This window comes from Schistocerca gregaria, chromosome 1, assembly GCF_023897955.1.
Source record: "Schistocerca gregaria isolate iqSchGreg1 chromosome 1, iqSchGreg1.2, whole genome shotgun sequence".
NCBI classification, from domain to species: Eukaryota; Metazoa; Arthropoda; class Insecta; order Orthoptera; family Acrididae; genus Schistocerca; species Schistocerca gregaria.
The window spans coordinates 229332822-229346577 of NC_064920.1; the positions used below are offsets into that span (position 1 = coordinate 229332822).

A 13756-nucleotide genomic window follows, 5' to 3' on the forward strand; every position below is an offset into this window, starting at 1 on the left:
GTATACCCCTTGTATTCAACTGCTAGAACAAAAACATAAATTTCATACAATGGTATAATTTTATTATTAAATACACCTTTTCAGTTCATATGGTTTATTCTCTCTTCTGTAAAACCAATTTGAGCCTACATGTTGATTTCCTCTTGACAAATGAAAATCTTACCTCTGCCACACAAGCAGATGATACTTTTCCAAGCTCACATAAAAAATGATTTTGTTGTATGTGTATAGCCACTCACGAGACGCATGGATAACATAAAATGTCAACTTCCATAGCAATAATGTGGACCCTCAGAGCCTACTGTACCATGAGCACGAACTTTTGCAAGCTATTTCAGTAAGCAGTAGTCACCACACTAATCCTCTCATTGAACACAGCATTTAACAACTTTAAGCAAATCTGCTTTGTTGATCTGTACAATGTAAAGCTACATTCAGTGCAACAAGTGAGGTAGTCGATCTCTATCCACACTCTTTTTGTATGACACTTTAGGATGTTCTGTGGTCAGACATATTTTATTTTATTTCAGATGGGACATCTATGTTAATTTACTATCAAAGTAATATTGAACCTGAGAAGTAAATACCTGTACTCATCTTTCCTGCACACTGTTGCTCTCTCTTCATCACAGAGGCTGGAGATGGAAAACAGGTAATTCAGAAGTTGTCCACAAATGAATAGTTTTCACCTAGGTTACATAATGTAGCTGTAACACTATTCAACACCCTTAGAGGTGCCCTGTTCACATGCAAGAAGCTACTTGATAGAGTATTGTCAAGTTTGTAGCAAACTGTTCATGCAGGGAAAACTGTACTAGAAATTTTATTATCCTTCATCCAACAAACATCAAGTACTGTGTCTCCACATACATCTCTCCAGTGGACTTCGGTTTATCACAGCACTAAATTTGTAGGTAGAGAGGTTTGTCTAATCTCATGAAGCTGTAGCTACATCAGAATGGGGGAGATTTAGGTGGGCCCTTCTAAGGAGAACAGATCTCAGCAGGTGAACAAGATAAAGTGTGTCCCACAATGTGTCCCATCCTGTGCACCGTAACTCTTCACACCATCACATGCAAGTAACTGCAATCCAAGGGGACTTCAGTTTTGTGAACAGACACAGGCAGCTCTGCAGTCCACATGGTAGACATTGCAAACTTCCTGAAAGATCAAGTTACTTTCTATAACAGAAAACAAACTGACTAACATTGACCCACTGCTAACACAAGCTCAGTCTGAACTGGTTGTGTGGATATCGGCCTTTTACATTTTGAAACAATTGCAGATAAGCATAAACTAATATGGGCCCCATGCTGCCATGATTTAGCAGAGGTAAGTGTGTCACTAAACTGTAGGCCTGACAGGCTAGTGTGCCATGAATAGGGTTGTCTGATGCTCTAATGCTTTGCTGGAGTTTCTGGAATGTCTGTATCTCTAATTGGGTTAAAGCACATTGGAAGTAGCGGACTGGAATAACATTGCCTGTGTACTGATCACACTGGACACGGTACTTCTGCACCCGTATCTTGGCAAGTCCAGTTTGGTTGAAACCAAATATCATGATAAACATTTAAATGCTTCTTTTAAACTCCATATAGAATGCTTAGTACTGTAGATTTGTTACTGAACTGAAAGCACAACTACATAATAACAAGTGGGCAATTGTTGGAGTATTAGAGGTACAAAGAAATGAAGACGATCTGCATTAGGAAAAATTAATCACAGAGTATGTACTCAGGAGTGAACAAACTGCTAGCAGGAAATAGACTTTTTCAGACAGTCTATATTCATCATTTCATACATGTGGTTCTTTTACACACCTCGGAAGCCTACATCCCAGTGGGTGACTACCATAATAAGTTTAAAAAACTCATTTGGCACACATCCAGTTCCAGCTATCTACAAAATTGTGTACAAGAGAATGAATACCAATTAAAATTAACAAATGTGTTGAAGTTCTAGTAAATGCTGCAACTATCAACTTAATGAGAAATCAGGCTTTAACAAAATTATACGGTAAACAGCTTGAGCTTTTGCATGGCCAATGATGAACAAACAGGAAAAAAACTAAGAGAACACCAGACAGCTGATGAAGGGAAAAGATCTAAAACTAAATGATGATGTTAAGTTAGATAAAATTAAGTGAACAAAAAAAACTAGTCAGATATGTTTATGAGAGGATATCAGAAGGTATGAGAATACTATGAGATACACAGCAAAGAACAACTCAACTACAGCGAGGAAGGAGTGGGAGGGGGGAGAAAAAGGCAGTTATGTTCGTTAGACATCACATAAATAAACTGTAGAGTAGCATTAAATTTGGATTTGCAAATCTAAGTGCTGAGTGCTACATTGATTGCCTCCATATGCACTAAGGGTCTTGTGGACACATCCACAAGTTTAAGGGCAAAATTAGATTGCAATGCCTGCAGACAACACCTTTTAGGACTTATTCCAGAATTCTCTCTCTTCATTAAAATTTCAAGTACAATTTCCAAACTGGTTAATTCTTAGCTGTCATGGCAGGTATGTGATGTCTAAACAGGTAATTTATGATTCATAGACAGCCTTGTCATACCTTCCACAGATAGTCTTTATGTACGTACCAAGAACGATGACTAATTATCTGGCTCATTTGCCAGTTCCTGAAGCAGATGAAGCAAACAGATAAGTGAACTTGCTTTTTTAATTAGAAGCATAACAACAACAACAACAACAAATTAAGTTCACCCTACTTCCCAATACAAGTTTTTATCTGGTGGTATTCTGATAACTATTGCACTATGTGATTGTGCCTTTATTCAACAGAGACTCAGAAAGCTGTGTGTCTTATCTCCCAGAGCATTACACTACCAGCTACTGGTGTTTTCAGTTTCCCATTTCTATTAATACTACTGCTCACACCCCTTTCATTCTGCCCCCCCCCCCCCCCAACCCACCCCTCTCACATCAATGTGCCCTTTGCATCTCACATATATTATTTCCATTTTTGTGTTCTCATACCACACATTGGTGTTTTCAGCTATTGCCATTGCATATCTTCACAAATGCCTTTGATGCTAAAGTTTTGTTGCTAATACTCTACTCAAAAAATCATGGAGTTTAACAGACAGCTTGTCATGACTGCTGTTCAAACATGGGCTTAGGACCTTGCCACTGTGTACAAGATCTCAGTTAAGAATCTCTTCCAAAATACATAATTCCACATAGTTCTGCATAATGTTCATTGCAGTCATTTTCTTAATCACAATATATGTATTGAATGGTCTTATGAGAGTCCCTTGTATACAACTACTGAAATGCTTTGACACATGATAAAATTATATGACCAATAGGTTTAAATGAATTTACCTTAAAGCTGCTTCATCCAGCTCTTGTGGTCTATTGGTGGCTGCCATAACCAGAACCCTTTCTTCAGGATTGGACGGCAGCCCATCAAATTCCACTAAGAACTCTGTCTTTAATCTCCTGCTAGCTTCATGCTCGTTCTCCCGGCGTTCAGACAGAAGTGAGTCCACCTCATCCACAAAAATAATAGAGGGCTGTGAACAAGACAACAATCAACCAATGTAATTACAAAAGCAAACATTCCTGCAATTCAGAATGCAATATCTATGAAAACGTGAGGTGGAAACAGAAGCTCAGATAATTCGAACAGACCACAAAGCAAAAACTTTTCTTTTACATAATTTGAGTTTTGTGCTCACAGTACTCAAGAATAAAATCATACCTAATAGTATTGTGGAGAAATTGCAGCAAAATCTTCCAGAAACACATGTAGTGCCCACAATCTATTACGTAGTGAGTGCAATTATAATGTTTCCCCATAACAGAACTTAGGTTCAGCAAGACATACAAAAATAAAAAATAGATGTTTTTATTTATTTGTCACAAAAAAATAAGAAATCAGCAGGCATAGATGAGGTTCCGGTCTGTTCTGAAACGGTGCACAGACAGCGTACAAGCCTTCACTAACAAACATAATAAATGTGCGATTCAGTTCAGTTATTTTTCCACAGTATCTAAAACATGCACTAGTTGTGCATTTACTAAATAAAGGCAGTGCAGAAAATATTGAGGATTACAGGTCAGTTTCACTACTATCTTCATTCTAAAAAATAATTGAGTCCATCATAAATGAAAACGTTCAAACTTTGCCAAATGCCGGGCAGTGATGGAGTTGTATTCCCAGTCAGCTTGAGTCCATGAGGCACCGTCCAACCAATCCCAAGTGAAATCAGACACTTCAGATGCGACCATAAAATGAAACCCGCCTGTTTCTTTAGATACGTTGACGATACCTTCGTTGTTTGGCGTCATGGTAGGGAGAATTTGAATGTCTTTCTAGAACATCTGAACTCGATCCACCCGAATATTTGTTTTACTTAAAAAACAACCCTTGTATATTGTATTCTTTGTAGCTGCGGCATGGCATATATTGGTCAAACTATCAGGACCATGGAGAACCGATGTACTGAGCATAAACGTCAAACACAATTACAGCAGCCAAGTAGATCTACTATTGTCGAACATTGCTTGGATACTGGTCACCCCATGTTGTATAATAACACCGTGATATTGGCATGCACTTCAAGCTATTGGGACAGTGTTATTAGGGAGGCAGTTGAGATTAAATTAGCGAGCAACCTCGTTAACAGGGATGGAGGTTTCTGTTTAAACTCTGTTTGGAATCCAGTTCTCTCCCTTGTCAAAAAACAGAGGGAGTCAATGCTATCTCACTTGCGAATTCATAGTCTCACTATCGATAGCTCCGACTTTGGTCATCTTTGGTGGCACTAGTGTTCAGTGTGTGTGTGTGTGTGTGTGTGTGTGTGTGTGTGTGTGTGTGTTATCTTTCCTGCTTCAGTCCGAGAACCAAGGTTTTAAATTTGCTTGTACGCCACCTGTCTGTTGCAGTTTGTCTTGAAAATGGCGGGGTGTTCTCCCGCCGAAATATCGGCGGTCGCTGAAGTGTTACCTGGCTGAATTCCCGGAAGTTATTTGAAACATTTGAACCATTTGCTGTTGCCAAACTGCCACAATTAGTCAGTTCACTTCAGATTCCTACTCTGGCTTTTTTTCTTGATGTTTTTGGATCCCAAATACTTGGTTTGACCAGTATATTTCTTGTCTCACCATACTTCATAACACCACCAAAACTAAAACCAACACACACACACACACACACACACACACACACACACACACACACACACACACACTGAAGAGTTATGGAAGAGTGTATAAACCTGGCTTGTGTAGGGTCATAGGTTTGAATCTTGTCAGTCAGTAGATTTTTTAAATTTTTTAATTTTTTTTAATTAATTGAAAGACTTTGATTATTATTTTTCTTCAATCAACCGACATAAATACGTATTTTATTTTATTTCATTTCTAATACTTTTCCACATCATTTTCATCCTCATATTGACTTTATTTTTTCTTATTTTTCTTCTTATCATTCTTTTTCTCATTTGGAATCTGCTTGGGTCACAGCACTCATTGGTTAGTAAAGTGGCATCCTGTGTAGCAAGTATAGATATAGTTTGAGGTAACCAATGACAGTGAGAAAGTACAATTTTATTTTACTGGTGTGGGAGATGGTTATGCAAATGAATATATTATGGAATTTGTGTGTTTCGCATTTGCTTATAGAGTTTAGCCTTAAATGGCGTAAACACACCGATCATGATTTTAGTTGTGCTGTGGGCTTTTGATTGCCGTTCTCTCACAGATACACCACACATTGCAAAGTTGTGGTTAGGATAGCACAAGAGTTTCATTTCGTAGCTTTAAAACATGTCGTTTGCCGCAGTTCAGTCACTGGTCACAAAGTCAGCTGTCGACAGAGCAGCTCCTATACCTTGGTGGCCGCTTCTAACAATGCTCCACCTATAACCAAGCAGTTGCCAGCAGTTGATGTGGCAACAATGTAGCAGTAAGTGAGAGATATCAACTATCAAGTAATTTTAATCACACTACAGTATAAGTATTTCAGTGATAGTTCTACACACGACCATGGAACACAAGAGAGTTTGAGCTTACGTTTACCAAGAAAAACAAACAGAAGACTCACAACAGCTTTTTCTAGTGCATAATAAAATTATGTAATTAACTGTTCATGGAAATGAAACTGATTGCTAAACTAAATCTGTTAAAGGCAGCTAAAACTTTCTTAGTAAGTAGTGCGTACTACACAGTTAAAGATTACTTTGAGGACTCAGAGTAGTGGATAATAATGAAAGGGTTTAATTGCAACACATTGTTACATTTCAATACATGTTCACTGTTTACTGCTCTTACAGGAAAATCACATGTTATGTTCTGAAGCCCTTGCCAGTAATGTCTTGTCACCTCCTAAGTTCAACATCTCCTCTCACTAATAATGAAGGGAGGATTGGGGGGGGGGGGGGGGGGGGGGTCAGATGGACAGCGGGAAGGATAAGGAGATAAACATGGAGCATAGACGAATGTTTGTAAACCTGCAGTCAGTTTTCCAAACATACTGGACTTAGTGCAAAGGAGCACAGCAGCATCTTCATGGCCCTGAAGTCATCAGTGGGTGTCATCATCAAGTGTGCGTGTGGTGTGTGTGTGTTTGGCAATAAAAGAAAGCTATGCTTTATATTACAAGTAATCTGAAGTAAACTGTTTGTAAATCAAAGATCATCATATAATAGAGACCAACCACATGTGGCAATTGAATAATAGACACCAATCACATGTAGCACTGCAACTGTTAAGATAATGACCTCATATTCAGGAGGACGAGGTATGCTCTGTCCGGCCATCCTGATTTGGGTATCCCATTGCACTCCTAAATCACTTCAGGGGTTCCTTCATCAAGGCCACAGCCAACCACCTATCCTCATAGAGAAAATTCATGTGTTCTGTTTATGTTTAGAGCTATTGATTGTTATTGTATTACCAACACAATTCCTGTATCATTGTGAAATAATCCTTGGATGAATAAAAATAAATAAAGAAAATAATCAACATAGGGAGGTTTCAGTAACAATATAAGAACTGCTGACCCATTAGCGAGGTGGCTGTTTATTTCCTTTAGAGAGTCGACAGCAATCTTTGCTGTAACTCGTAGGGTCATGGCAACCGAAAGCAGAATTATGTGCCATACAAGCAACATTTCCACCATTCTCAAGAGTCTGTCTCTGCATCAGTTAAGTGTCAGGTTATTGGAGCAGGCTCGTCAGTAAATTATAAAAATGTGCTCATACTACACACAAGAAACTATCATCTAACAGTAGAAACGTAGAAGCCAAAAATTCACAATTATGAGTAAAGGCTTCCAAAGAGCCTCTTAGCATTTACAAACAGAAAACTCATATCATTTGTTTATATGATTACTGAGACAGATCACCAAACATCAAAATTAATACTAAAATCAAAGCAGTGATATCTCAACATACTGAAGTGGTTATATCAACTGAGTCCTTGCTACGAAACAAAAGTGGAAAATCTACAGTGGTGACGTTTCACTTCACAATCCTGGGATGTTGGTGGAGTTTTGTCTATTCAGCAACAACATATTCTATTAGAACCTATCAAAATCTTAAAATACTTTAGAAAAGAAAGGAAGAAGTGCAAATCTCAGATTATTTAAATCTGACAATACAAACTAAAAACTTTCGAGAAAAAAAAATAATATATATATATAGCCGGCAGACAGGCACATGAACAAAACACACAAACACACACACAGAATTACTAGCTTTCGCAACCGATGGTTGCTTCTTCAGGAAGGAGAGGGAAAGACGAAAGGATGTGGGTTTTAAGGGAGAGGGTAAGGAGTCATTCCAATCCCGGGAGCGGAAAGACTTCCCTTAGGGGAAAAAAAGGACAGGTGTACACTCGCGCGCGTACACACACACACACACACACACACACACACACAGACACACACACAGACACAGACACAGACACAGACACAGACACAGACACAGACACAGACACAGACACACACACACACACACATATCTATCCGCACATACACAGACACAAGCAGACATATTTAAAGGCAAAGAGTAAGGGCAGAGATGTCAGTCGAGGCGGAAGTACAGAGGCAACGAAGTTGTTGAAAGACAAGTGAGGTATGAGCGGCGGCAACTTGAAATTAGCGGAGGTTGAGGCCTGGCGGATATCGAGAAGAGAGGATATACTGAAGGGCGAGTTCCCATCTCCGGATAGGTTGGTGTTGGTGGGAAGTATCCAGATAACTCGAACGGTGTAACACTGTGCCAAGATGTGCTGGCCGTGCATCAAGGCATGTTTAGCCACAGGGTGATCCTCATTACCAACAAACACTGTCTGCCTGTGTCCATTCATGCGAATGGACAGTTTGTTGCTGGTCATTCCCACATAGAAGGCGTCACAGTGCAGGCAGGTCAGTTGGTAAATCACGTGGGTGCTTTCACACGTGGCTCTCCCTTTGATCGTGTACACCTTCCGGGTTACAGGACTGGAGTAGGTGGTGGTGGGAGGGTGCATAGGACAGGTTTTACACCGGGGGCGGTTGTAAGGGTAGGAGCCAGAGGGTAGGGAAGGTGGTTTGGGGATTTCATAGGGATGAACCAAGAGGTTACGAAGGTTAGGTGGACGGCGGAAAGACACTCTTGGTGGAGTGGGGAGGATTTCATGAAGGATGGATCTCATTTCGGGGCAGGATTTTAGGAAGTCGTGTCCCTGCTGGAGAGCCACATTCAAGGTCTGATCCAGTCCCGGGAAGTATTCTGTCACAAGTGGGGCACTTTTGGGGTTCTTCTGCGAGAGGTTCTGGGTTTGAGGGGATGAGGAAGTGGCTCTGGTTATCTGCTTCTGTACCAGGTTGGGAGGGTAGTTGCGGGATGCGAAAGCTGTTTTCAGGTTGTTGGTGTAATGGTCGAGGGATTCAGGACTGGAGCAGATTCGTTGGCCACGAAGGCCTAGGCTGTAGGGAAGGGACCGTTTGATATGGAATGGGTGGCAGCTGTCATAATGGAGGTACTGTTGCTTGTTGGTGGGTTTGATGTGGACGGATGTGTGCAGCTGGCCATTGGACAGATGGAGGTCAACGTCTAGGAAAGTGGCATGGGATTTGGAGTAGGACCAGGTGAATCTGATGGAACCAAAGGAGTTGAGGTTGGAGAGGAAATTCTGGAGTTGTTCTTCACTGTGAGTCCAGATCATGAAGATGTCATCAATAAATCTGTACCAAACTTTGGGTTGGCAGGCTTGGGTAACCAAGAAGGCTTCCTCTAAGCGACCCATAAATAGGTTGGCATACGAGGGGGCCATCCTGGTACCCATGGCTGTTCCCTTTAATTGTTGGTATGTCTGGCCTTCAAAAGTGAAGAAGTTGTGGATCAGGATGAAGCTGGCTAAGGTGACGAGGAAAGAGGTTTTAGGTAGGGTGGCAGGTGATCGGCGTGAAAGGAAGTGCTCCATTGCAGCGAGGCCCTGGACGTGCGGGATATTCGTGTATAGGGAAGTGGCATCAATGGTTACAAGGATGGTTTCCGGGGGTAACAGACTGGGTACGGATTCCAGGCGTTCGAGAAAGTGGTTGGTGTCTTCGATGAAGGATGGGAGACTGCATGTAATGGGTTGAAGGTGTTGATCTACGTAGGCAGAGATACGTTCTGTGGGGGCTTGGTAACCAGCTACAATGGGACGGCCAGGATGTTTGGGTTTGTGAATTTTAGGAAGTAGGTAGAAGGTAGGAGTGCGAGGTGTCGGTGGGGTGAGGAGTTTGATGGAGTCAGGTGAAAGGTTTTGTAGGGGGCCTAAGGTTCTGAGGATTCCTTGAAGCTCCGCCTGGACATCAGGAATGGGATTACCTTGGCAAACTTTGTATGTAGAGTTGTCTGAAAGCTGACGCAGTCCCTCAGCCACATACTCCCGACGATCAAGTACCACGGTCGTGGAACCCTTGTCAGCCGGAAGAATGATGATGGATCGGTCAGCTTTCAGATCACGGATAGCCTGGGCTTCGGCTGTGGTGATGTTGGGAGTAGGATTAAGGTTTTTCAAGAAAGATTGAGAGGCAAGGCTGGCAGTGAGAAATTCCTGGAAGGTTTGGAGAGGGTGATTTTGAGGAAGAGGAGGTGGGTCCCGCTGTGATGGAGGACGGAACTGTTGCAGGCAGGGTTCAATTTGGATAGTGTCTTGGGGAGTTGGATCATTAGGAGTGGGATCAGGATTGTTTTAATTCGTGGCAAAGTGATATTTCCAGCAGAGACTACGAGTGTAGGACAGTAAATATTTGACAAGGGCAATTTGGTTGAACCTGGCAGTGGGGCTGAAGGTGAGGCCTTTGGATAGGACAGAGGTTTCGGATTGGGAGAGGGGTTTGGAGGAAAGGTTAACTACTGAATTGGGGTGTTGTGGTTCCAGATTGTGTTGACTAGAATTTTGAGGTGTTGGGGAGAGTGGAGCTGGAAGTGGGAGATAGAGTAGAATGGAGAGACTGGGTCTGTGTGCAATGAGAGGAGGTTGAGGTTTGTTGGAAAGGTTGTGGAGGGTGAGTGAGTTGCCTTTCCGGAGGTGGGAAACCAGGAGATTGGATAGTTTTTTGAGGTGGAGGGTGGCATGTTGTTCTAATTTCACCACAGCCGAAGCCCAGGCTATCCGTGATCTGAAAGCTGACCGATCCATCATCATTCTTCCGGCTGACAAGGGTTCCACGACCGTGGTACTTGATCGTCGGGAGTATGTGGCTGAGGGACTGCGTCAGCTTTCAGACAACTCTACATACAAAGTTTGCCAAGGTAATCCCATTCCTGATGTCCAGGCGGAGCTTCAAGGAATCCTCAGAACCTTAGGCCCCCTACAAAACCTTTCACCTGACTCCATCAAACTCCTCACCCCACCGACACCTCGCACTCCTACCTTCTACCTACTTCCTAAAATTCACAAACCCAAACATCCTGGCCGCCCCATTGTAGCTGGTTACCAAGCCCCCACAGAACGTATCTCTGCCTACGTAGATCAACACCTTCAACCCATTACATGCAGTCTCCCATCCTTCATCGAAGACACCAACCACTTTCTCGAACGCCTGGAATCCGTACCCAGTCTGTTACCCCCGGAAACCATCCTTGTAACCATTGATGCCACTTCCCTATACACGAATATCCCGCACGTCCAGGGCCTCGCTGCAATGGAGCACTTCCTTTCACGCCGATCACCTGCCACCCTACCTAAAACCTCTTTCCTCGTCACCTTAGCCAGCTTCATCCTGATCCACAACTTCTTCACTTTTGAAGGCCAGACATACCAACAATTAAAGGGAACAGCCATGGGTACCAGGATGGCCCCCTCGTATGCCAACCTATTTATGGGTCGCTTAGAGGAAGCCTTCTTGGTTACCCAAGCCTGCCAACCCAAAGTTTGGTACAGATTTATTGATGACATCTTCATGATCTGGACTCACAGTGAAGAACAACTCCAGAATTTCCTCTCCAACCTCAACTCCTTTGGTTCCATCAGATTCACCTGGTCCTACTCCAAATCCCATGCCACTTTCCTAGACGTTGACCTCCATCTGTCCAATGGCCAGCTGCACACATCCGTCCACATCAAACCCACCAACAAGCAACAGTACCTCCATTATGACAGCTGCCACCCATTCCATATCAAACGGTCCCTTCCCTACAGCCTAGGCCTTCGTGGCCAACGAATCTGCTCCAGTCCTGAATCCCTCGACCATTACACCAACAACCTGAAAACAGCTTTCGCATCCCGCAACTACCCTCCCAACCTGGTACAGAAGCAGATAACCAGAGCCACTTCCTCATCCCCTCAAACCCAGAACCTCTCGCAGAAGAACCCCAAAAGTGCCCCACTTGTGACAGAATACTTCCCGGGACTGGATCAGACCTTGAATGTGGCTCTCCAGCAGGGACACGACTTCCTAAAATCCTGCCCCGAAATGAGATCCATCCTTCATGAAATCCTCCCCACTCCACCAAGAGTGTCTTTCCGCCGTCCACCTAACCTTCGTAACCTCTTGGTTCATCCCTATGAAATCCCCAAACCACCTTCCCTACCCTCTGGCTCCTACCCTTACAACCGCCCCCGGTGTAAAACCTGTCCTATGCACCCTCCCACCACCACCTACTCCAGTCCTGTAACCCGGAAGGTGTACACGATCAAAGGGAGAGCCACGTGTGAAAGCACCCACGTGATTTACCAACTGACCTGCCTGCACTGTGACGCCTTCTATGTGGGAATGACCAGCAACAAACTGTCCATTCGCATGAATGGACACAGGCAGACAGTGTTTGTTGGTAATGAGGATCACCCTGTGGCTAAACATGCCTTGATGCACGGCCAGCACATCTTGGCACAGTGTTACACCGTTCGAGTTATCTGGATACTTCCCACCAACACCAACCTATCCGGAGATGGGAACTCGCCCTTCAGTATATCCTCTCTTCTCGATATCCGCCAGGCCTCAACCTCCGCTAATTTCAAGTTGCCGCCGCTCATACCTCACTTGTCTTTCAACAACTTCGTTGCCTCTGTACTTCCGCCTCGACTGACATCTCTGCCCTTACTCTTTGCCTTTAAATATGTCTGCTTGTGTCTGTGTATGTGCGGATAGATATGTGTGTGTGTGTGTGTGTGTGTCTGTGTCTGTGTCTGTGTCTGTGTCTGTGTCTGTGTCTGTGTCTGTGTGTGTGTGTGTGTGTGTGTGTGTGTGTGTGTGTGTGTGTGTGTGTGTGTGTGTACGCGCGCGAGTGTACACCTGTCCTTTTTTTCCCCTAAGGGAAGTCTTTCCGCTCCCGGGATTGGAATGACTCCTTACCCTCTCCCTTAAAACCCACATCCTTTCGTCTTTCCCTCTCCTTCCTGAAGAAGCAACCATCGGTTGCGAAAGCTAGTAATTCTGTGTGTGTGTTTGTGTGTTTTGTTCATGTGCCTGTCTGCCGCCGCTTTCCCGCTTGGTAAGGCTTGGAATCTTGCGCGCGAGTGTACACCTGTCCTTTTTTTTCCCCCCTAAGGGAAGTCTTTCCGCTCCCGGGATTGGAATGACTCCTTACCCTTTCCCTTAAAACCCACATCCTTTCGACTTTCCCTCTCCTTCCTGAAGAAGCAACCATCGGTTGCGAAAGCTAGTAATTCTGTGTGTGTGTAGGTTAAAGTCAGTTCTTGTCTAGAAAATTTTACTAAAAAGCACAAATGCAGCCAAGCACTGCTGAAAGCTGTTGTGTGTGTTTTCAAGTAATCATGTTCAGTGGCTTCATTATAAAAGTACATCTTTTTTGTTGATACTATTTCCCACTGTTGAATTTCCTAGAAATCTGTACTGGCAGATAAGATACAGCTGTTCAAAACATTTTTTAAATGTGATTGGCCTTTCGAACTGACCATCTACTGGTACTGCACTAGAAAAGGAGGTGGTGGTGGTGGTGGTGGTGGTGGTGGTGGTGCACATGATGATGATGATGATGATGATGATGATGATGATGATGGTGGTGGTGGTGGTGGTGGTTTTCACACAAAGTTAATTTGTTGTTCATAAGCACACAACATTTCTACATTTGCTATATTAGGACAATTAATGACTTACTGAGTTTTTTGTGTAGCCTTTAATGAACTACATTTTTTGGCATCATTAAATACTGGCACATTTAAAAATCACCTACTGCCTTACTTCAAGTTCCCAACAATTTTGGTATTCTTGTAGACTTATTTTGGTTTAACGATCGCAGACACTACCACTTTTCACATTCATCAAGGAGAGTTTTTGGAAAGT

The 13756-nt window shown here is 43.0% G+C and overlaps 1 protein-coding gene across 2 annotated transcripts in view; it reads right to left on the reverse strand.

Annotated features, from left to right (window-relative positions):
- Positions 1 to 13756, reverse strand: part of LOC126338067 (spastin) — a 449984-nt gene that overhangs the window by 17188 nt on the left and 419040 nt on the right. For both annotated transcript variants that reach the window (XM_050001523.1, XM_050001522.1), the window contains one exon: positions 3352 to 3542. In XM_050001523.1, coding sequence (XP_049857480.1) covers positions 3352 to 3542 — 191 coding nt within the window. The remainder of the gene's footprint in view (positions 1 to 3351; positions 3543 to 13756) is intronic.